The sequence below is a fragment of the Plectropomus leopardus genome, chromosome 2, assembly GCF_026936395.1.
Source record: "Plectropomus leopardus strain MGB_pleo_1.0 chromosome 2, ASM2693639v1, whole genome shotgun sequence".
NCBI classification, from domain to species: Eukaryota; Metazoa; Chordata; class Actinopteri; order Perciformes; family Serranidae; genus Plectropomus; species Plectropomus leopardus.
Genome location: NC_142177.1, coordinates 3,626,570 through 3,651,640, shown reverse-complemented (window position 1 = coordinate 3,651,640; position 25,071 = coordinate 3,626,570). Strand labels below are relative to the sequence as shown.

The following is a 25,071-nucleotide window of genomic DNA, read 5'->3' as shown; positions in this document are numbered from 1 at the left end:
TTTATTTATCAGAATAGGGAGGTGGCTGGGGTGTGTCCGTAATGTGACAAATCAAAACAAATTACACACACACACAGAAAGCCATGCTTGTCTGCTTCAGAGCTGTGTAATTTGGGTGGAAATGCAGTGTTATTGTATCTTTGAACAGATATTTCCATATTTTGGATGCTTATTTATTACCCTCAATGGAGTTATAAACGTCTCAAATGTGAACACGATGATGACCTGATGGTCTCAAACTGCATCTTAGTCAAGCTGACTTTTATTAATCCAGTGTGTACTAAGTGACATGTTAACCGTTTTGCTCCCTTGCTGTTGACTTGCTGGTAGACTAACCTGCAAACTCTAACATTTATACCTCACTTCCTGGTCCTTGACCCCGCCCCACAGAGGAAGCCTCCCTCAACCCCTCAGTCTCTAGTGCCTTGCCTCCAGGTAACACTCGGCTCGGGTTAAACTCTGTGTCTTTCTTTTCTTTTCTGTCCTGTTTTTTTCTGTTTTTTCTGTCTTCTCTTTGTTTTACTGTTCTCTGTCTCTGTCCAAACTTGTGCCTTTTGCTGTATGACTTTATGTATATTAAAACATGATTATGATTTTTTCACAATGTGCCAAATATTTTTTTCTCCATGTGTTGGAGAATAATGAATATTAGTACAGAGTGGATTTTTATATGCATGCATCTGTCCTGCCAAGTCATATAATATCATTTTAAGTCTCGTACTGTTTGGAACTATGTTTCCATTAATTCAAAATTGTTTTTAAATTTTTTTTCCTTCATTTTTCCTCATTTCAATGGGCAATATGTTTGCTTTTTTTTGTGAAACTGTTGATTTTGAAACTTGACAGTGAAGAGATTTAGAGGAGGAGTTTGGTGTTGTATCATAACTTAAAGGGACAGTTCACCCCAAATCAAAAATACATATTTTTCCTTGTACTTGTAGTGCCGTTTATCAGTTCAGAGTGTTTTGGTGTGAGTTGCCAGCCCGTTTTCATTCTAAAGTCATCTGCGTAAGATCCCGATGGCAAAGTCACCTATCACGTCCGCATGATATTCCACTGGATGGCAGTGAGAACACGACCGCACAGAACTGTCACAGTGTTATTGTATGTCGGTGAACGGCACCTGTCGCGTCTGCATGATACTCCACTGGAATGGCGTAAGGTTGAGACGCTGCCGATAACAATGTAATATAAGGAATCTGAATTTGCCTTAGTATGGGTGCGAGGGGCAGTAGATGGATTCAACAGACACTGGACTTCAAGCAGAAGACCGACATTTGCTTCCTATCTAAATGTGATGTTTTTTCTCTACACATTACCATGTGCCTTTCTGCTTAAACCTTATCATCCATGCCAGCATGTGCTTTTGTTGACGTCCCGGCTTTGGTTGCCTTGTGCTGTTGTTTGAGTGAACAAAACCACGTGAAGCATTATCCCACCATGTGCACTTGTTAACATCATGGTTGCACCATCTTGGAATGTCAACAGCAGACGCAGATGGATGTGTTGTGTGAAGTTTTGTGTAGGAACTATTTTTTTCAACCAAACTACACCCACCAACCATATCAAAACGCAGATGGAAGCATTTACTCATGGATGAGAGGCTCATGGTCATGACAGTGTAAGATGTAAACATTAATGGAGTCTTCCTCAGCTGAACTATAACACCAAGTAGCTCTGTGGTGCTAGGTGAGCTAGCTGTAGAAACATGCTACCTTCTGCACGATAATTCAGGTGTTGGGTTTGGCTCAGTAGAAAGTAGCTAGTTCAGTTCAGAGTTTTTTAAATGTATTTTTTTGGTGCTTTGAGCACCACAAGCCGAGCGCCATCTAGTTCCATTATACTGGAGAGAAGTCAGACGTCTCTATGGCCGATATCTCACACTCAGTTACTCACACCAAAACAATCTAGACTGATAAATACTGCTAGAGGTATGAGGAAAAAAATATATTTTTGGTTTTGGGGTGAACTGTGCCTTTGAGATGAGTGACAAGTGTGATGCAGCATGCCTGTGGTTGTGTGTGTGTGTGTGTGTGTGTGTGTGTTTATGAGTTCTTGAATGTCTAAGATCAGGTCATTTCCTGTTTCTCTGCAGACCGTCCAGACCCTCCCATGGATCTGGATCTGTCAGACCCAGCCGCCCGCAGTGTTCGCCTCACCTGGATCCCCGGAAACGACCACAGGAGCCCAGTCACGCGTCAGTACACACACACACACACACACACACACACACACACACCTGAACATCCTGAGAGGAAATTAATTTAAATAAATAAATAAATAAATTTGTCTTCAAAAGCACAGTCTGAGCCTGATTTGTAGGCATTAACGGGTCGCAGCTTCTCTCCCGGTGTCCTGATGGGGTGTAGCAGTTCAGTGTATCCTGAGATCTAAAAAGGTGACGTGGTAGAGTTTGTCCTCAGGGCACCAAGCTGAGGAAGGAAAGAATAATGAAGAGATGCTGAAATAGAAATACTCATTAGTGAAGAAAATGTACATTTTGATACGCCACAATTATAATCCATCTGAAAAACATAGTTGGAAGGCTATTACTGATAAAATTAGAATAATTAATAAATAATTATAATCTGAATTTATAGGAAGGTTTTTAAAATTAATGTAACAGGCTCATTAGAGGATATTAAGTGGTGAAATGACATAATAAGAGAATACATGCAGCCACATATGCAGGAGATCCATCGAGAACCTGCTGGATCTCCACCGCTCTAACAGTAAATGTTTGCTCTGCAGAGTTCCTGGTCCAGTTCGAGGAGGACCGCTGGGAGCCTGGCAGGTGGCAGGACTTGTCCACTTACCCTGGAGACCTAAACTCTGTCATCCTGCAGCTTGCCCCCTTCGTCAACTACCAGTTCAGGGTCATCGCCATCAACGCAGTGGGCCAGAGTCAGCCCAGCCGCCCCTCACCACGATACAAGACCAGCGGAGCAGGTGTGGAGCACAACACACACTCATCTGATATCACAAACAGATCACTTTTTAGTTTGCTTAAGGTAGTTTTGAAGCATTTCCTGCACTTTATATAAAAAATATGATATGGTTAACTGAGGGTTTTCAGGTAACATCCCCCTCCCTACATTTTGTACGAATAAGTTTAACCTTTGATTTGAAGCTGTTAACATGTCGTCTAGAAATAAATCTGTTTCAGCCAATAGGACAGCCATTCAAAACTCAAATTAACAGGGGCAAGTTATGTCCTCATAGCTAGGGACACTTAACCCCTTTAAACCTGGGAAAATTGTATTGATTTCTTTCAAAAACATGGGAAGAGAGCAAATAGCAACTTAACAAGAAATGAACCCCAAATTAGGTGAGAAAATTACCTGAAAATGAGCATAGTTCCCTGAAAAGCAAAAAAAAAAAAAAAAAGGACAGGTGAAAAAAACATTAAAAAACAAGGAAATGACCTGAAAATCTTCTTAAAAATAAAATGAATTCTGTAAAATTCTATAAAAATAATTTGAAATATAGAAGTATGCTAAATTACATATAGTTCTCTGAAAAAAAAGTCCCTAGCTTTTTTAGACAATAATTTGCTAAATCTACAAATTTCTTGCAATTTTTTGGCATTTCTTGCCAAGGCGCTCATTGTCCTTTTTTTCCCCCATGTTCTTTAAAGAAATCGTATTTGCTCAGGGTTCAGATGTTTGTGAAAGGCATCTGAAATCAGCACAGGAAAAGTGAGGTCAGATCAGGTTTCAAAGAGTTAAAAATGGATGCAGAGAAACAAAAACTTTGTTACTGTGAAATAAAAAGCCAATAATATGCAGTAATCATGCAGCATTGATAGAAAATGAATAGATTACTTAATTGAAATATTTTTCTTGTATATTATAGTATAATATACAATGCTCATTCTATTTATACTTTATATCCCATAGTCTACATAAGTTTAAATACAATTAAGGTAATCAGATAAAAACAGAAAAAAAACACGGTCAAACACAATAACAGTAAGATCGGGAGAATAAAAGCTGGTCTTCAGGTGCATCTTAAAAACATGAGCAGATTTAGGCTGTCTGATGGCTGTGTCAGAGCTGGGGAAAATAATGAAACAGCTAAGGAAAAATTAAAAGAGGAAAATATAAAGCACTGAATTGTTGGCAAAATCAAAGAATAACTTAACGGTAACTAAACACATGTGCAGGATGTGTACTTTTAGGCCCTTTATCTCAGATTTCAAAGTACAGACATCTGGTTTCTCAGCTGGTGTCAGACTGCAGACATGAGGTTTTTTGGAGCTGATGTTCAATCTAAATGAATTTGGTTGTGTTAAAACAAGCCCCAGATGCTATTCCCAGAGGTCTGCGAGGCTGGGGATCCAAGAAGGACAACATGGAGATCACCTGGGAGGTAAGACGAATGTGACAGCACCTCAATGCCTTGAGGAAATCTTTTTCATAAACCGGCATGAATGTCCACTTGAACTCCATGATGAAATTGATAATTCATGCTTTGATTATGACAGAATTGTTGATAGGATAAAATGGTGAGGTGATAACATTTTATATCCAAAAGGTCAACTTCCCTGTGACATCATAATGTTCTGCAAAAACACTTTCTAGCCTTTACTCAATACCATATCTCTGGATCAGAAAGGCAGGCATTTGGTCAGATACTGAATTTTTATACTGAAATGCCTTTCAAATCTTCATTGCATGTTTTTTATATGAGTCTGGACAGACATGGATGTAAACTGTAACTTGATTACCGTATAATTTCAAATGTAAGCCTAGTCCCAATAAGATGGCCACTCAGCTTGCAATTTTTGGTTCTAAAAATGTTCTGAAAATGATACAATGCAACCCATGCAATGTTTTAGGAATGTTCTGAGCAGCAAATTTTCTTTAAGTTCAGGTAACATTCTCTATAAACATCAAAAAAAGTTTTAAAAAAAATCACATTACATTACAATACAAACAATTTATAATTTAGTCCATTCCTTTAATATTTTGACCTACTTCTGGCAAACTTGTTGGTCCTTTGCAGGAAATCTATGCAGACTGTATGCTCTCAGACAGAAAGTAAAGGCGTGTGAATTTCGCATTCACTTTTTTTTCAAAAGCTGATGTTTGCCACTACTGTTAGAGCAGCTAAGAGCTGCACAGGTTCTTCCCCAATTCCCAGACATCGATTTCAAAAGGAGTGTTACACAGGCAGTAAAGGTAAAAGTAGAAAATTGTACACTTTTCAGTACAGCTTGCATTAAAACAGATGCGGGATGAGGGAGATGCCACCGCAGTAATGGCGACTTGTTTACTTCTGGTACTTCACCGGATTCATCTATAAATGATTAAAATTGTGACAGTATGGATATGCCACACACATGGTTAGCTTGGTAAGATTCTCTACAATTATTCAGTTCATTTTACTGAAACAGTGAGCACCAAAGATGACAGTAATTCTGGCGGAGTAAACAAGAGAGATGCAAAAACGATGTTTTTACAATCAAATTAACAATTTGATTGTATTTGATTGTATCCATCTTTGCTGAGCAACAACTTTGTGAGAAAGGAAATAAAAGCCCCTCCTAAATATAAGCCTGCTGGGTTCAGCAGTTTTAGCAAATAAATGCCCGGGCTATTAATTGAAGTTTTACAGTAGTTGGTGGAAGCCTACAACCGTGAGGTGGTAAACATGTTGATTTTGTTGGTGTTTTTTCTAGCCTCTTCTTGATCTGGAGAGAAATGGCCCGAACTTGCACTATAGTGTGTGGTGGAGACGGAAGGACTCAGGGGAGGAGTGGAGTAACATAACCACGGTGGGGTCCAAACATGTCATCCACAACACAGAAACCTATGTGCCTTATGAGATCAAAATCCAGGCCAGGAATGAGTTTGGACATGGACCTGAGTCCAATGTGGTGATTGGATACTCTGGAGAGGACAGTAAGTCGATGCACATTCATTATCAGTTAATGAAAGACGATACCAGCATTGATTTTTGGACTGAAGCGGATATTTCGTGTCATTGCTTTTCAGGGTGACAAAAACCCTAACCCTTCACAATGTAATTTTAAGCCATTTGACTGCTCAGCAAGAAGAGCACCACTGAGGCAGTGTGCTCTTATTTCTGCATAAACAGAACTGAATGTATCCAGCTGTTCACATACACTGTGTCGCTTGTTGTGTCCTCAGACCCCACTGAAGCTCCAACTGACCTGCGGGTTTCAAACATTGACAGCACCAAAGCCAACATCCACTGGAAGCCCGTGGACCAGAGCTCTGTCCATGGAGAGTTCAAGGAGTACAGAGTGAGACTGGCTGTCTTTTAATGATAATAGAAGAAGGTAGATTTATTAGTCTTTTGTCCTTGATCCTGCTACAACTTTGGAGTTTAGGGATAAGTTGATTAAAGTCAGTAGCTACTATGAAGATTTCATCTGGTTCCTTGTGCATGTTGCTGCTGGTGGCATTATACAATTCCTGCAGTGCATTTTTTGAATTTGCATCAGAGTCTTGTGTCCTTTTGGCTCTGAACGAGGTCCGCCTATCCAGTGCAACATCCTGATCCGGGATGTTAGGGGTTAAGCTTGTCTCTGTGAAGATGTGCGCAGAGCAGCCACTGATCTCTCGTTGCTGAGTGAGCCCAAGCCCCCAGGAAGTGCGCCACCCTCTGAAGCAAAATTCACATAGTGGCCGAAAGTGGAACTACAGCATCACGTGATGCACACTGGCCCAGAAAGACTTTTCTCCATTTGTTAACATTGGGAAAGAGACCTCCTTAAATCACTTGATAATTTTTTTGAGACATGTTGACTTTTCAGAACGCATTATTTTATAGCCATTATTAAAAACATTAAGTTCTAAAGACGTAAAATGTGCTATTTGCCGAATCAAGATTTGGAATTCGGTGTTTCTCCAGACATAAAATGAATGCGCATCGGACCCACGGGACTCTACCGCGTCAACACGCATCTAACTCTAAGAGCTGACACAGCACAGGCTTCGTGCCAGCTGTAGTAATGGATGTTTTTTCTGTAATTCATCATTTTTTAATCATAATTCATCATTTTGACCATTTTACAGCACATCCATATGCTGTTGGCTGTTAAACCTGTAATATGGACGTCTTATCGTATCTGTATCAGAGACCGTATATACAGTCTACGGTCTGTATTCAAACTATACTACGAGAGGAATACTCTTCAACGGGTGCTGTTCTCTTCGAGCACTCGGGTCATTGGTGTGAGCGAGCCAGTGAGTCGGAGTCAGTGCTCGGGTACACTCGGCCACGTTCGGCTGTCGTTAATCACTTCTATGCATGCTCTATGGGCCAGTAGATCCAGGTATTTTACACTTTTCTAAACCCGGAAAAAGAGTTTTCTCCGCTTCATGCGCCACTGAGCAGCTCTCATAGAAATGAATGAGGCCCTGCCCACACGGCTGTATCCAGATTTCACTATTATACATCCATGAGTGAGCCTCAATCACATCTCATCCACTTTATTCTCCTGCGACTGGACATTAGCTGGAAGAAGGCTTGGTAGAGGAACAGCTCTCGGTCCAAGTTGGGTCAGCCTTGCACGAATGTCGGCTCTCCTCCCTCTCTTTGTCCGGCACCTTCGGTTTCGTTTCTCCCTTTGCTCTGACTGGCCGCTCGGCGTATGCCGTTGGTGGGGATCTTCTCATGGTCTCCTGCATTCAGTCCGAAAACCCACGCAACTTTCCTGATGTTGACAAGTTTTTCTTCTGTATTGTAGAAATGTCGTGCTTCAGCAGAAGGGGCCATGGTGTAGAAAAAATAGGAAAATATAGCAAAAAAGTAGCAAGGTCGTGAGGAGCTACTGCAATAATGAACCAACTGCAGAGTTCAGTTCAAAAAAACTGATTCTGACTTGTTTCATCTCATCACCCTCTTATGGACTTCCTACCCCTTTCCTTCCCCATCTTCCTCCCAGTTGCACTACTGGCGTGAGTCCAGTCTGGTTCCGGGTCTGGTGGTCAGCAAGGAGAAGAAGACCAAAGGTTTCTACAGCATGGTGGCCGAGCCGTCCGGCATCCTCAGCGACCTGGTGCCCTTCTCCAAGTACAAGATGTTCATGGTTGTGGCCAACAACCTCTTCGAAGGTCCGCCCAGCAACACGGTGGAACTCACCACTAAGGAGGGAGGTGAGGCACACGACTCATGCAGAAATGTGTTCTTACAAGGAACAGGATGATGTGAACATTTCTTGTCACGATTATCCTGGCCAAAATAAATAAAATTCACAATTTTATTTAGATAATCATGAGATTATATTTAACACCATTAACCATTTGAAACCTGGGCATATTAGTTTATTTTATTTTCAAAAACATGGATAGACAGTGAGCAACTTAAAAAAGAAATGACACAAAAATGAGCATAAAATTAACAAAGAAGCAAACACACAGATTAAAAAAGAAAAAAACTGCTTAAAAATTATAACAATTCTATAAAAATTAATTTAAATATATGATTAGGATATTTTTAACAATAGTTTACTGGAAATGTTACCCTGTCATTTTAAAACATATTCTACAAATCTAATTTCTTTTGTGAGACATGTCTTGTTAAGTTGTGCACTGCCCTTTCCCCCACATTTTGACAGAAATTAGATCAATTTGCTCAGGGTTGAAGGTTTAAATACTTGTGAAAGGTGTCTGAATGCATAACAAGAAAAGTAATTTCCATCCAGGTTTTAAAGGGTTAAAATGTCATAAAAACATACTGGAATCACTGTACCTGATTTTCTATCAGCTTTATATCAAATCAGTGTTGGTAGTATGTGTAGATGAACAGTGGTCAACTTCCCTTCATCTAATATGTGTAACTTTTCAAGAAATTACCCCTAAAATTCGTAAGAAATTTTTAAAAGTTACAAGATGTCCTGGAAATTACCCCAAAAAAGACAAAACAAAACAAAATAACACATATATATTTCTGTAACATAATTTTAAATATATAATCTTAAGTATATATGTAATTCTGTTACATATATACACATTTGCATTTACATTGCTACATTTTCCTTATTGCTATTGTTTCAAATGGACAGCAAGAGCATTTATTGGTCTGGTCTTTTTCTCTGCTCACATAGAACCATTTTGAAAAATATTTGCGTCTTTCGACTGCATAGACCGCCCAGTGTTATATGCAACTCTCTTCAGAACAGTGAATATAATAATAATAATAATAATAATAATAATAATAATAATAATAATAATAATAATAATAATAATAATAATAAAATAATGATAAAATAATACAATAATAATAATTACTTTTTTTGTCAGCTTGTTTGGATAATAATTACTCTATTTTCTTTTTTACATGTTCAAAATAAATCAAATCAAACAAACAAATCAATTCAAATCAATTCAAATCAAATCAAATCAAATCAAATCAAATCAAATCAAATCAAGTGTGGGGGTCGTAATTGCAGTGTAACAGGCAATAAACCAACACTCAGTCTCTCTTATTTCCAACTATACAGAGACACTTTCAAAGTAGAATTAGCTTTTGAGACCATAATGTTTTGTATGTAAAAAGCATCATCAAAAGTTCACTTTTTGAGAGATATTTTGACTCTTTTTGAATCAGTGTCTATGGAGCTAACTTGGGCTGCATAGGTTTCTTGTTTCATTTGTTTCATAAATCTCTGACCTCCCTCTTGTCTCATCTCTTCAATTTTTTTTTTATTATTTTATGTGTGTGTCTGTGTGTGTGTGTGTGTGTGTGTGTGTGTGTGTGTGTGTGTGTGTGTGTTTGTAGTGCCCGATGCTCCAAAGTTTTTCAGGATTAACCGGAGAAGTTTCGACACCATCCACCTAGAATGGGACAAACCTCTGGAGCCCAATGGCATTCTGACCGGATACGATCTCAAGTACCAAACAGGTGAGGCGTTTTGTGTCATCAAAGCTCAAGTATTCACACACAGGTAAAAACTTTCACACCTTCAGACAGAAAGCACTGTTTGACTTTGTGTTTCTTCTCGCTGATGATTTGCAAAGCAGTATAAACTACATTAGTGTTAGTGAGCGGTATTTGCTTTGTTTTGTAGTTTTTATTTGAGTTAATTTAATTTGGACCACACAGCTTTAACACACAAAAGGGCATCAGAATGAATGAATACACAACCAGCTTACAATTGTTGGTGTTGTACTGCTGATACGTTACACTTGTATGTTTCATCCGAATCATATCAGCGTTTCCTAAGTGATGTAGTATACAAGCTGAATTTGTCATCGGGATGTGGAAAAGATGTTGGATGGCGAGCCACTTAGGTGAGCCCATAGATATAGAAACATAGATACTGCATTCCCAGTTTGATGTGCAACTGCACGGGCACCATTTTGGGGAGGTTAAGTTCCATTAGTTAACAAATACATGTGTATTGAGAGATGCAGATTTCACTACGTAATCGACTGTAACTGTGGATGTGTGGGTTTTCCTACATCTTACCATGTCCCTCTTTCCTAAACCTAACCATTCGTGACTTTGATGCCTAATCTAAACCATCGTTACATTCTGTGCTGTTGTGTGAACATAAAGGCAGTGCTGCTTCTTAAAGTTAGTTCTTAAGTTATTAAAATGTTGTTGGTCAGCAGCAGTAACTGTAAGGAGAAATCTCATAGTGAAGCGTGTGAGACTCTGAGAATGGAATCATTCTGATAGCAAGCCAACCTGTCTGTCCTTTCTTTTGTGAATATGTGTGTGTGTAGTCAACGGCTCCAGGGTGGGTCGTCGACAGCTGCAGACTTTCCCTCCCAACGAGACCGAGTTCACCCTCCGCCTGCCGGACCGATCCACCCGCTATAAGTTCTATCTGTCAGCACGCACGCAGGAGGGAGAGGGGGAGGTGTTTGCTGAGGAGTCCCCACACTTTGCCAATGAGGGTGAGTGTTTCTACAGTTTTAAGTTTATTTGATAAAAAAAACTCTTGCACAGTGCTGTTCTTGTTGAGAGTGAAAATGCATCTGAAACACTAAAACAGTCAGTTCAACAGAAGTTCATTCCATGCCAAATCAGTACATGTAGATTTTAGATTCTACATTCATATTTCAGATTTTTGTTTACAGACATGCAGACGGTGTAGAACAGGCCCAAATGCTTGGCAGGCTCAAGCATATTTTTCATTACTAGCTCCAGGAAATGGTTTTAAAAAATTCCAAAATGGATGTTTTTGTGCCCTAGACTGTGACCCAAAAAATATGCATATGGATATTTCCATACATTTATCAAAAAATAGAGCATTTGATTGATGTTTTATCAATTTTAGGGGGTTTAACATAGACAAAATTTGATATATGGCACGTATGACATGCAAGAATTGCATTGTTTTGCCTTTTTCAGATGCTAAAACGGCAGTGTGTGAATCGGGGTCTCTATGGACCTTTTTATATGTACCATTACAAGCTCCTTCCATCTTGTCTTAATATTTTAGTTTAAGCAACGTATTCTCATAGACTGGGTTGTATAATATCATATGAAAATGCATACACAAAGTTAATATATCCTACATTAGAGCCCCATGAATGAAGTTACATCTTTGATTTACAGTTACGTAACTAACGTACCGTTAAAGAGGTCAGATTTAGGAAAAGAGACATGGTGAGGACGTGCCTTAAAATGACTCTATGTTCACTTAAAGTTTATGAAGTGTTTTATATGTGTCTCTATGTCTGCGGTATATGACCCACACCATAAAAGAAAGCTATTTGTTTTAACTTTTAACTAAAACTTCCAGAATGTCCAGAATGCCCCAAAAGAAAGAAGATGACTGAATTTGAGCAGACAAGTTGAGGGAATTTTGTAATGATTCAAAAGGTCTTCTCAAAATCAGTCAACCTTTAAGGCAAAATTAAGGCAACTTTTTTTTTATATGGTTAAAAAAAAAAGTTAATTTTTACAGTGCATCCACCACCCCAACCTGCCTCCTACAAGAGCACTCGGGATAACCTTCTACTCCCTTCGATGCATTGTCTACATGATTGTAGCCTTTCAAAGTACACAGGATGTAGGAATATACATTAGTTTTTGAATGGAAACATACCCACAGTTCACGAGAACAGCCTGATTTAACAAGGTGCGATGCTAACCGTACATAACCACCTGCTAAAATTCAGCCAAACTATATTACAGATTTTTAAAATCTTTAATAGCATGAACATTAGGTTTGAACAAAATCTAAAATGTAACAAACGGAATGAACCCCAAGTGAGTTTTTCCTCACACAAAAAAAACACCTGAGGATTCAGTTGCTCTCACATTAAATAGTTGGTTTAAGAGAGCCAAAAAATAAAGTCACTTCTGACTCAGTCAAACTGGACATTATAGTTCATTATACTGTATGTATATATTTTTTTCATTTGTGATTTTTTTTTCTGCAATTGATTTTAAATGATATGGATAAATCTACAATCAGTATTTTTCTTATTTTGGTAGTTGAAAAATGCTGATAGTGAGAATAATATGGAATGGCTTTATCCTTTAGCACATTTCACTACAATAATCACCTTAAATCTGAAATATATATGTTTTTAGGATTTCCACAGGACAATTTCTGAATCAGTTTATTGTTAGAATTACTGGAGTTTTCCTTTAAACACAATGTGTTTCTCAGTGTTTCCCAGTATGACACTGAACCTTCAGTCTGCTGCACTGTGTATATTTGACTCTGTAATTACACCGTCTCCAGCCATTCTCTCTGCATGGGAACTGGGCTGCTCCGATATTGTGTCTACATTGAGAGTTGGTTTGTGTGAATCACTGGAACTTCAGTGGGTGCATGTGTGCATGTGTGCGTTTGTGTGTGTGTGTGTGTGTGTGTGTGTGTGTGTGTGTGTGTGCGTATGTGTGTGTGTATGTGTGTGCCTGCGTGCATGTATGTGTGAGAGATTGACAAAGACATGGAAACAAAAAGTGAGGGAGCCCTTTAGTGAACACAGGTCTCTTTGTTAGGATATCAGATGGAGAAAGAACTGCTCTTTCTCTCACTCTCTCTCACACACACACACACACACTCAGCAGATCAGATGCAGGTCTTGATTTTTGCATTCATTCATAGTGCAGCAATATGCTGCTGTGCTGCCTTCTTTTTTAAAGAAATCAAGCCAATTCATTATGGTTTCAAAGGGTTTAAGGACTGGCTTACTCAAAAGATGGAATCAAGCTATTTTTGAAAAAAAAAAGTGCATTTACATTTCCACCCCAATAAAATAGAAGTGAAAGGAATTATGTTTGTGCTGCTCAACATTTCATTTGAAAAATTGAGAAAAATGTTTTGTCAGTGTCTGTGTGGAATCAGTGTCTCTGTAACTCACAGAGCTTACTGTGAGCAAATTTTCATCAGGACTTTTCCTCCAGGAGAAACTGCAGAGTTTGATAGATTTCATGGTACAGCATTAGTGGTGAGTGAGAGGATGTGTCAAACGGACCTTCCAGCTGCTGTCCTGCTTGTTGTCCCTCTGTATCTCTCTCACACCTCTTTCCCCTCTCCACTTCTCTCTCTGTTGGCAGAAAACTTTACTGACTCTACAGGTCTAGGTAATGAGGAATGAGAAGCACAGTGTGCTTGTTGCCCCCATCCTCCATCCTCCATCCTCCATCCTCCATCTCTGTCTCTCTATCTGTTCATCTTAACACTGAGTAGCAGTGCAGTCCACCTCTGTTATATTGTCCACTAAAGTGCAGTTCTGCCATCTGCTGCAGCTTACAATGGCAGACAGACTGGGAGGCAAACTTGCTAACGTCTCCCCACTGGGTAAACATTGATTTGCCTCATGTTCTTGTAACATCATCAGTAAACTACTGTTATGTTAACCTTAAGACACACAGTATGTTCAGATATACAAGATCTGTGTGTGGTACACCACAGGACACTATTCCATTACACACTCATATAAATCTGCACACAAAATAAGCTTTTCAAAATCAAGCTTTAAAACAAATGATATATTAATATTATTCTGTACTTTCTTTGAGTTAATCTTTTTAAACCAACACCAGCCCTGATCATAAATGTCAAATATTCATACTTTTTCAGAATTTCAACCCATTTAGTCATGATGCCACTATATTTGTAGATGAAAAAAACAAAAACAAAAAACTTAATTATTTTCAATATACTACATGCTGAGTAGATTTTCTTTATCATTACAGCCTGGGATATGTCAATGATTTGCAGCAGCATTGATTGTGACAGTGCACCTCATGGAAATAACATGTATTTTCTCCATATGCTAAATATGGTAAAAATGACATAATCTGGGGGAAAATAGTAAAAATGATTAAATCCAAGGCCAGAGCTTAGAATGACACACAGAAATAATACAATGCATGTTTTTTATGCTTTGATGGCTGTGGTGTCAAAAATTGCAGTTTGCTGTTTGAATGAGTTTCGCACAGTAGGGACAACACACGACAGGCACATACCAAACACACAAATCTGACTACAGCGAAAAAGTGACTGGATTAAAATTAAATTGTGTGCATGTCATGAACTTCTGATGATGATGTTGGAACAATAAAAAATGATCATTCCATGTGCTTTCCCTTAAATCCACACATAGGACATTCCAAAAACTAAAAATACATTCCATTAACATTCTATTAATAACAACAACAACAACAACAACAACAACAATAATAATAATAATAATAATAATAATAATAATAATAATAATAATAATAATAAATTTAAATACTCTAAATAGTAGGTAAAAATTAAATGAAAGGATAACACCACAATAAAAAAAATGTTATGATGGGATATAATAATACAATTATATACCATCTAGTAAAACAGTGAAACAGACTAAAATGTATATTGAATAAATAGTCAAAAAATAAATTGGTAAAGTTAAATTAAAAGCCAGGCTAAAAAAGGTTTAGATTTTGCTTTTTAAGGCACCTGGTCATGTCAAAACCCCAAACAAAAATGACTGGACTGAACTGCTGTCTCCTCTATATTTTCTTTATTTTCTCACATGTCCATCTCTCTGTCTGCCTCTCCTCGTCTCTCCGTCCTCCCTGTGTGTGTCAGCCTGCTGTTTGTCTGCTGCTGTGTGCTGTCAGGGATTGAAGACGCCCTCTGCACATGCTCCAGTCATCATTGGCTTTCATACAGTAGTTTCCTCTCTGATTCATACGTTGACTGAATGGAATATACGGAACATGTAGCATTACATATTCACGACACATATTTCACACATTCTAAATCTTTGCTATCATGGTGGAAGAATGCTGCATTCACGTGCTCCTTAGAAATATCGTATTTATGAGTTATTAAAAGCACATAAACAGCCCTCCAAAGTCGTAATTACGCGTGGGAAATTGGGAAATTTTGTTAATACTCGAGTTGCAGAGTTGTGATGTGTGCCGTTTCAGGACAGCAGAAATGGCAGAAAGCATGGAAATGGCGTCAACAATTGATGGTAAAAAATTTTATATTTAGTTATTTTGTTCCTAGTAGCTATCGTTTACTATACACATTTTAATATATGCATCTATTAGCTGTAGCAAGCAGGCAAACTTTGAACTATAAAGCATGCCAGGTGAGAATAATAACATTGGCACAATGTCATAAATGCATAAACATGGTGGGCAAAAGTCAATGTTTGGTCCATGGTAGGAAACTTTTATTAATTCATGTATTTAATATAAATTTTTGATCATATATTAAGTGTAATTTGGTATTAATGGTAATTAATGGCTGTCAAAGTAGAGTGACCTAGATTAAATATAAAAATATATAAAAATATAATACATAAAATGTATAAAAATTGAAAGAAAAAAACAAATAAACTGAAAACAGCGATCAACCTCTTGTTTATAAATATTAAAATGAATAAAATTATAATTGATAAAATGTATTAAATAAATAAATAAAAACAGCTATCAACCTCATTTTACACATAAAAAATACTTATTTTTTATACATAAAAAATATTTTTAAAAAAACAAAATATATAAAAACATAAATAAATTAAAAACAGCTATCAATTGCTTGTTTAAGCGCTCTTAGCATTAAAATGCCACCAATCTTTTTTGTAGCTTCACGACCTAAAAGCACATGAGCACAACGAAGCTGGAAAAATGACTTCCCAACACGGAAACTACGACCTTCCACATGAATGCAGCATGTGTGATGATCATCCTGATAGCTGCTGAATCATCCTCATGTTGACCTTTAACCTCTGATTTCTGGCCCAATCCCTGATGGCGCACCTTCACAATGTAATGTCACAGCATCACTGCCGCTTCCTGTTCCATGAAACGCAAGTTTAGCTTTGTGTAACAGCAACTAATGTGCGCGTTTTTCTGTCATTGTTACTGGATACAATGCCACAATGATGCTGCTGTTTTGGGAGTGTGTGTGTGTGTGTGTGTGTGTGTGTGTGTGTGATATGGGAGAAGATGCACGGAATCGCATTAAGATGTCGAGACAAAAACACTCTGATGAATGAACCTGATGAGCGTGCTGGGGATGAACTCCATCAGCAGTTGGCTTGTGCACTTACTTCACTGGCTTGATTTTCGTGCTTCAGAGTTTTTTTTCAAAAGTCATGTCACTCTGCCATCTTTATCCATTGCTTCTGTTCGCCTGCTTAGTGTCACACACAGTACTGAGGAGTACAGGTAAGGTGGCTCGAAGCTTTGGGCTGAACTGGTGCACCGCACTGGGCTGTAACCACATTTCCATCATCCTGTCCGACTCTCTCTCTCTCTTTCCCTTGCACGCTGGTCTGAGGGCATGCTTGGCATCCAGTCTGGTGATACAAGCATGCTGGCCGGGGTTTGGGGCTGTTGTATGATGGAAATGTTGGGGGTGCGGGTATCAGTGGAGAGACGGGTTACCGGCTGGAGATGACCTGAACTGCAAGGTACAGTAGGAGTGAACACTTAAAGTGGAAGAGGATGTGCTGGTTCCTGATTTGAGCAAAGTCTGACTCCCACAAGAGGGCACCAGAAGATCAATGGAAAAAAAATCATCAGACCAGAGCTGGGTGGATATTTTAGAGATTACCAAATAAAGCCTTGTGAATTACTTTCTGAGCCAACTTGACAGTGTTCTTGGTTAAAAGAAAAAATGCTGAAGGAATAGCAGTTCTACGTGCTTTCAAGTCTTTGTTGAAGAGAGAGTGCTGAGTAGATTTTTTTTTTTTTTTTGGATTATCACAGCCCTAGGACATGTCAGTGATTAGCAGCAACATTGATGTTTATACATTGTTATTTTTTTGTGCAGTGTCAAATACTCACACTCATACCACAATCAGGGTATAAAAAATATTACACATTAATAGAATTTTGTACAGTCATTAAGGGTTTTTTTTAACTACCAACATCAGTGCTTATTATAAATATTAAATATTCATTAATTTTCAAAATTTTAACCCTTAAATGGCAGTTTTTAATTTTTTAATATTATCATTACAGCAGCCTGGGATATGTCAGCAATTTGCAGCAACATTGATTGTGACCAGGCACTGAGTGGAAGTAGCATATATTTTCTTCATATGCCAAATATGATAAAAATAGTGTCATCAGGAGAAAAATATTAAAAGTGACAAGTTCCAATGCAAAAGCCCAGAATGACATCCAGAAATAATATGATGCTGTTGTTGCATGTTTTTATGCTTTGAAGGCTGTGGGATCAAAAATTGCAGTTTGAATGGGTTTCAGAGGTGCATGATTTTACACTTAACAGTCTGATTGTAACAATTCCATGGCGTATTTTAGACTTATTGTAGGAGCTGAGCTGGAAAATTCAAGATTAAACAAAAGACAGTCACAGTCACACTCAGGCAAAATTTATGCCATAAGCACGAACACAGCCAAACAATGAAAAGCATGTAAATAGCACCAAACAGTCCCTAAGTGTTTTTGTTATCCAAACATATCTCTTATTAAACAGACTGCTTAGTCATCTGCATCCCCCTCACAGAAGGTGTGACAGGCCTGTTGTAATGTCAGCTTTAGTCCTCTTGGTGGCATTGGAGTGTAACTCAGTGCAGGACAGTGATAAAGTGTGTGTGGATCCAAACAGAGTGGTGGAGAACACTCGAATGAACAGTGTGATCAGTGATTGACTTGTGATGACTCAGTAAGGCGTGTGATGTGCTCAGCAATGAGTGTGAAGAACATCTCATGTGTTTCAGCTCGTCGACTCTTTCCTGTGTGTGTTGCTGTGTGTCTACCTTTTTGATGTTCCTGCTGCCTTGTCTTTAACCCTTTGCTCTCTCCCACCTCCACCCTTGTAGTCGAGCTTACCGACGCCACCGTGGCTTCAGCTTTCACCCCTACTCCTCCTCCTCTTGCTCCTCTTCCTCCTACTACCATCGCTCCTACAACCATTAGTACCTCAACTTCTACCACTACTACAACTACAACTACTACTACTACGACTACTACTACCACTACCACCACCACCACTCCAACCGAGGCGACAACTACCACCCCGCCTCCTGAGCTGGTCACCACCAAGCGTACCGATCAGAATGTGTTGGGTACATGCTGTTGTCCCATTGTGGTTTTGACAGTCTTTGTAGTGTTTTAGTTTGCCTTGAGTGGCACTTAATGTATATCAAAAGACAATTGCCTTCTCCCACCTGACGAAACAGGAAACTACATCAGGGCTGCATTCCGATAAGCTGTGCTGTACCTGCTGTACAAAAAGTGGGGAATTACTTCAGAATATTGGGATGTAGCCAGCAACTATCCTCCTAGTCAGGAAGTGAGAATCCAAACCTTTTTTTTTTGCTTCAAATTATATGGCTATTGATAACTGTAAAGTTCTTGAAGAGAGTACCCTTCAACACTTTGAAGTGGTGAGAGTTACATGTTTGGATTGATGAGGATTTTGATATTGGCTCATCAATTTAGTCTGCTCTAAACCAGGAGTAAGCACTGCAACTAAGTGTTTCATGGGATGAGAAGTTTCTTAATGGTGAATTTTCTGTCTATGAACACGCTCAGTTTACTTATGGTTTTGAGCAGACCATGATCTGGATCAATCCTGATCAAAACAAGCATTCTTGTAGGTAGACTTTCTTAGTGCTTGCAACATACATAGGTCTAAATGGAGCCTGTGTATGGTTTTTGTAACTATGCAATCTTTGCCCCCTGCCCCTTAACCCTTTACCCCTGACCCCCCCCCCCCCTTGTGTAGTGGCCCCTGGGCGGGAGATCTGGAATCTGACGGTGGAGACTAACAATAACTACGCTAACGTCAGCTGGCGACACAACTTCCCGGCCGGCAGCAGCGAGTTTGTGCTAGAGTTCACACTGGACAGTAAGAAACCAGACCAAGCCCACCTCGAGCTGTTGAAATTAGATCTGAACTTGATTATGAAAGACTAAAACAACCAGGGTAGTGGGATGATATTAGGTAAAAAGAGCAGACAAAGTAAATTTTGAGTTATGCTTATGCGTCCACAGAGATTCATTACCAACTGTTCAGTTTCAATCAGCTAAGCATCTCTGAAGTGACTGCTTTGCACATCAGGGGCCTCATTATAGAAACTTTTTATGTCTGAAATCCTATCTTAACTCTGTTTTTTTGGTGTCACAAAAACGTGTTTTTTAACTGCACTTCCACTCTTATCCTAGGATAAGAATTCAGAGCCGTCCTACCTTAGCAATTTCCCAAGTTAGAAATCCCAAGGCCCAATCCCAATATATTACTTGCCTCTACCACTTTGCTCTTACACCATGGTTTTGTGCAGTGTAGATTGGCCCTCCAAGTGGAGGTTTTCCTGAGGCACACGTCATAACCAGTGTTATGAGAAATCTTTGGCAAGATGGCTGCGCAGGTAACACAACAAAACCCACAACTGTATTTTCTGCGTTACGAACAATTTTGATAACCATCGTATTATCTTAGTTTATGGCATGTCAGCGCACTTTGGTCTGTTTCTTTATAACAAGCATAACAAAGAAATTGTTAGTATGCAGATGTCTAGGTAGCTAGCTAGCCAGCTAATATTTCATCATATTTGCCAAATGAGCATGACTTGACTTGTTCTGGAGTTCTGCCCCTAACCCCAACCTGATTAATGCAACTTTAAAGTAGCCGATTTTGTATATTTTCACATTTAGCGACTTTAAAAAAGTCCAATGTTTGACAAAGACTAGATTGTTTAATCTTTTTTACATAAATCTTAGCCTACCTAAGGTGTTCAGTGCTGAGGATTGGAGAAATGACTGGACAACAAATACACCTTGACCTACAACAGCGCTCTAGCCCACTCTCTTCAAAGCTAAAATGATCAGTTTATTTATTTTTCACAGAAATCCCCATTAGACGGAAATGTAATTCTCTGGCCAAATTATGTTTTCCCTGCATCTTTGAATGAAATACAATCCTGTTAGCAGCAGAATTTTGATTCAATAAGAGGCCTCCTGCAAAAATGAAAGAGTTCAGTCCTCTTATTGAATAATTGATGCCTTACTTTTTAGCTCTGACTTAAATGACCCCTCAGTGGCAGGTTTTTGTTACCCCCAAATTATTTGCTCAAGGGTTTGCAAAAATCTGCCCTTGTGTGACTTAATATAGAGCTCTTTCAGGCAATCTCTTGCTGAATAGACAAGCAGGTAATGAGGCTGGAGCATAGAGGAGAAACAGCATGAAAGAAGGGAAAGGAAATATGAGGACAGGAGTTAAAAAAGATAATCTTGTTATTTGATAAAATGTGCACCATCAGAGTTTAAAAAAAGAGAAGAAAATCAGTATATTTCTCACCAGAGAGGCCGTCGTCTCAGTTTGAACTTTGTTTAAAGAGGAAACTAAACAGCAGGTTCAAAATACAGAGGTGTGTATTTCTGTGTTTCTGTGTTTCCTTCTCTCTCTGTGTTTCCTTCCTTCTCTCAAGACTCTTTCTGGTCTTTATATGTTGGAAAATTGTCATCTTGTCTCTACTAACCTCCTGTGCAGTGTAACATCACGATGGTTTCTTCTCAACACGCTGCCTGGCTTTGAGTGGCTCTTGTCAGAGTAGCACTGGGAATGGCCTGTTTGGCTTGCTTTGTGTGAAATGCTGTTTGAATGCGTCACTTTTTGAGCCATCCACGCTTCCATAATCACTTGCTTTTGCTTTGGGTTGTGTGTCAAGCACTCTCGAAGTCACATCATCCCTCCTTTTCTGGAATCTCAAGGCTGGTTGAGATTGGATAGTACCAGGCTCTCGGTTATTGCTGTCTACCAATTCAACAGTCTGTGATCTTCGTTCAAGAGCGTAAAGAAGGGAGGATGTATTTTTCATGTACTTTTTGGCAGTGGCTTTAATTCTTAATGATGTCTGAATGTGAATAGAAAGAGAAATGGAGAGAGGGAGGGAGGAGAGGGGGATGATGAGATTGATCTAATGGTCTCCGCCCCTCCCAACCCATCCCGGGTTCTCCAAGGTCAAATTTAAAAGCTTTGACTCTAAGTGAAGAGTGGCAGGGAGCCCCTGACACTCCCCCACCTCCCATCTTCCTCCCCCTCTCCTCCTGACTGTGATTCAGCAGTGTCTACATGTCTGTCCATTCAGGTGAAGGATGATGTTTTCATGGCATAAGAGAAGAAAGCTTAGAACAGCGTTGCCAGATTGAAAATGTTTCGTACCAGGGGCTCAAAATTACTGTATGCCAGTCATAATCACGTGAATGAATAGGTTATATTTATGATTTTAGTAAACGGCCACAGCCTCAGAGAGAAGCTATTTCTCAGTCTACATTCTCATTCTTCTCGGTCTGGCACTGGCGGCCGAGTGTTTACGAAAACAAATGACAGTGGTATATGCTTGACTATGTGATCTGAACATGGCATACACCAAACACGACTGGCTGAGAGGAGATCATGAGAGGCAGGAAATGAGTTAAAATGAGACGTGCAAACTAAACTAAGTGCTTATTGTAAGTGTCACAATGGTCATATTGTCGTAAATTATGGCAACTTTGGAATTATTGATTTTACATGGTACAGAAGGCAAAATTACCGTACAAATACTATAATGATTGTACATCTGGCACACTGGCTGGGAACACTATTAGTCAAAAAAAGGAAATGAGAAATCTTACAGAAAAGAAAAGGAAATGGGAACAACTTTTAGGGTGTGGGCATAAGTACTGTACATGTGTACATGGCTACATAATTATAGTCCAACCTGTTTTCACAAAATTCTTGTGAAAGGAGTTGATATTTTTAAATATTTGCTTTATTAAGTAAAAGTGAGAGTTGCTTGAATTGAATCCCAAGTGTAATCAAAGTTATTTGACTTCCCAAAGCTTTACTGTTAGGCAGTCTATTCACATGATGATAACATAAAAATGGTGTGACCTTTTTGTATTAATTGTCCCTACAACCTGCTCCCGTGCCGTGTTGTCAAAAGCTTTGAAGCGCCCATCTGCTTCTCATAACAACAGAAAGGGAACCCTTAAGCATCCCAGTGTGATGCACGGGAACACGTTATAATATGTTGTTAATGCTGTCAAACCACTGCGGTTAGGTTTAGGCAGCAAAACTACTTTGTTAGGTTTAGCCAAAAAAGTCATGTTTAAATGTTTTTAAGGGTGGGCTGCTTTCAGTGACAGGCTGACCTATGTGGTTTCATAGGATGGAGGGCTTACGCAGATTGTAAGTCACTTCAAAGATGAGTACCATATACGTATGCTTGATCCGCAGCAGCAGAATAGCAACATGAGATTAATCACATGAAGGTCTATAGTCTGAAAAAGATGGAACTTTAGGAGTCTCAATAAATAGACCTTTGAATACTTTTTGCTACACTGTACTTATTATACTAATCCTCAGCTTTGGCCTCTTACATAGCACTACATTTGCTAAGAATGTGAAAAGGACTGGCATGTCTTCTCTTGTGTCTGCATTAGACATTCTGTTTGGCAGGTTTTGGGACTGGTATTATTTATTTATATATTGGTTATTATTAACAGCATGGCTTTGGAATGTTGGACATCAACCTTGTGAATTGGTTGATAGCATGGTGCATGATGTCACCACCTCGTGCTGCCCTCTCCACTCACTGCAACCTCAGAGTCATGTTCATAGCTCGGCCATGTCATGACCGACACGTCTTTCCGTAGGAAAGATGTAGGTTGTTGACGCTTTTTAAATTTTTATTTAACTCGTGACCTCATGGAGATAAGTGTGGGCCTGTGAATAATTGAGACAAACAATGCTTTGCCACCTTTGACTTAAGTGTTATCCAAGAACAAAGAAAGTTCTCTAATGGTCCATTTTCATTCTAACATGATTCACAGTGGCTAAATTGTGCCACAGTTAAGATACTTTGATGTCCACAATGTATTGGTTTGTTTTTTCTTAGGGAACACCTGCCCCTTGTGCCCTTCCTCTCCATCACTCCCAAATTTTCAGATGAGTGTTCTCCGGAGAATAATGCCCTTTCAAAAGGACAAGCTTCTTTCTTTTATAGCTGCAAATTAGGGGTTAGCAATAAATTGAATATACTCCATGTATGATTTATAAAATCACTATATCGCAAACATATGTAGTATAATATTGTCACATCATTTTTTAAACCACTGGCACAAGACTCGCTTTCGTGTTTTGGTTCTTTTGCGCTCTCCTTTGACTCTCTGCCTGTTATAGGCACTCACACAAAAAGCACAGCTTTAGCAGAGCTCCAGACCGTGACTATTTAGTCACATTTTACAATCACAGAGCACTGGTGCGACATATAATCTTTGCGATATATAAGCTGGAGAGCTGTTAGTTTGTTTCCAGCTCTCAGTGAATTAATTCTCACATTTAAAGACACTGCAGTTACAGTTAGCTATCTGCTAACTGCTAGTATTCAACTGTTGACCAGAAGCCTTAAATTAATAGCAAATACATCAAAACTTCGAGATGAGCCAGGTCCTTCAAAATAACAGCATCATAGGTTTTGCTTTGATTTATTGAATTATAATAGTGTTTTATTTAACTTTACTATAGCAGTACTGTATTTAACCTTATTATATAGCAGTAGCTGCTTAATTTAACTTAATCACATGACAGTAGCTTCTTTATTCATCTTAATTATGTGAGAGTATCCACTTTATTTAACTTTATTATATGACAGTGGCTACTTTAACTATATTATGACGGTATCTCTTAATTACATGACAGTAGCTGCTTTGTTTAGCTTTGCTTTATGACAATATCTACTTTATTTATCTTTATATATAATTACATATACATACATACATATAATTGTAACTGTAGTTCATACAATAGTTTTGTGTTTTAGTTTACAGTAGTTGAGAGGAAGCTTCAAAATATTGAAATATACAGTATATTGTGTATCGTGATATAGCCTAAAAATATTGGGATATTATTTTAAAGCCATATGTACTATAAAAGAAAATGGACCAAAATGTGAAAGCTGGACTGAGCTTCAAAAAGTTGCATCTCATACACCAGCTATTATTGCTACAGGTACCAAACTCTGTACTGCTTCTTAAGAAATGAATGAATATTGATGATGAGGATGGGCATTGCATTGTGATCAGTCTCAGTTCACTTCACTAACCCCCACTCTCACTGTGTCCCAGCAAAGCATCGTGATGCCGTGACCTTTGTAAGTGAGCCTTTACTGTGGAATGAAGGCCACGCCCCCTGGAATGTGATTGGCCCCTTTCTTATGTCTTCAAGGTGACAAGTCGGTGAGAAATATAACGGTGAAAAAGCAGCCCCCCGTTTCAGTGGCGGATCTGATCGCAGGCGCCACGTACCATCTGAGGGTTTACTCGCATGAGCTCAACAGCGTCAGCAGCAAACCTTACACCTTTAAGACCAAAGCAGGTGAGACCCCACCTGGCCAGGTGGAACCCGGGTTCCAGCCAGGTGGGCTACTCTGGGTGCAAGTCTGTCAGTGGTAGTATCTGCAGTAACTCAGTCCAAGCTGGGTGAGTTGTTGTGGTTGGTTTTTGATTCCAAGCATGCTCTCCCTAAGGTGAACTCTATTCAGTCAGAATGAGACAGTTCACTCCTCTGAACTCGATTGTCATGAAGCTTCAGCTTGGTTATTTTTATCAACAGTATCTACTTCATGAGTGGAAGTGAAAGTTGCATTTCTGTGGGATGGGATT

General features: G+C 38.9%; 1 protein-coding gene across 22 annotated transcripts in view; it reads left to right on the top strand.

Moving 5' to 3' along the window:
- The window catches only part of nfasca (neurofascin homolog (chicken) a), a 181,898-nt gene that overhangs the window by 132,881 nt on the left and 23,946 nt on the right, over positions 1–25,071 (top strand). For 15 of the 22 annotated variants that reach the window (XR_015777622.1, XR_015777627.1, XR_015777624.1 and 12 more), the window contains 13 exons: positions 391–435; positions 2,096–2,197; positions 2,752–2,949; positions 4,301–4,371; positions 5,684–5,906; positions 6,156–6,271; positions 7,919–8,129; positions 9,754–9,876; positions 10,704–10,877; positions 13,501–13,527; positions 18,243–18,488; positions 19,151–19,273; positions 24,635–24,784. Coding sequence is in view for 19 of the 22 variants with exons in the window: in XM_088083090.1 (XP_087939216.1) it covers positions 391–435; positions 2,096–2,197; positions 2,752–2,949; positions 4,301–4,371; positions 5,684–5,906; positions 6,156–6,271; positions 7,919–8,129; positions 9,754–9,876; positions 10,704–10,877; positions 13,501–13,527; positions 18,243–18,488; positions 19,151–19,273; positions 24,635–24,784 (1,809 nt within the window). In the remaining 3 variants the exon portion in view is untranslated. The remainder of the gene's footprint in view (positions 1–390; positions 436–2,095; positions 2,198–2,751; positions 2,950–4,300; positions 4,372–5,683; positions 5,907–6,155; positions 6,272–7,918; positions 8,130–9,753; positions 9,877–10,703; positions 10,878–13,500; positions 13,528–18,242; positions 18,489–19,150; positions 19,274–24,634; positions 24,785–25,071) is intronic. The other 7 variants (XM_088083147.1, XM_088083127.1, XM_088083165.1 and 4 more) reach the window with 5 other exon arrangements.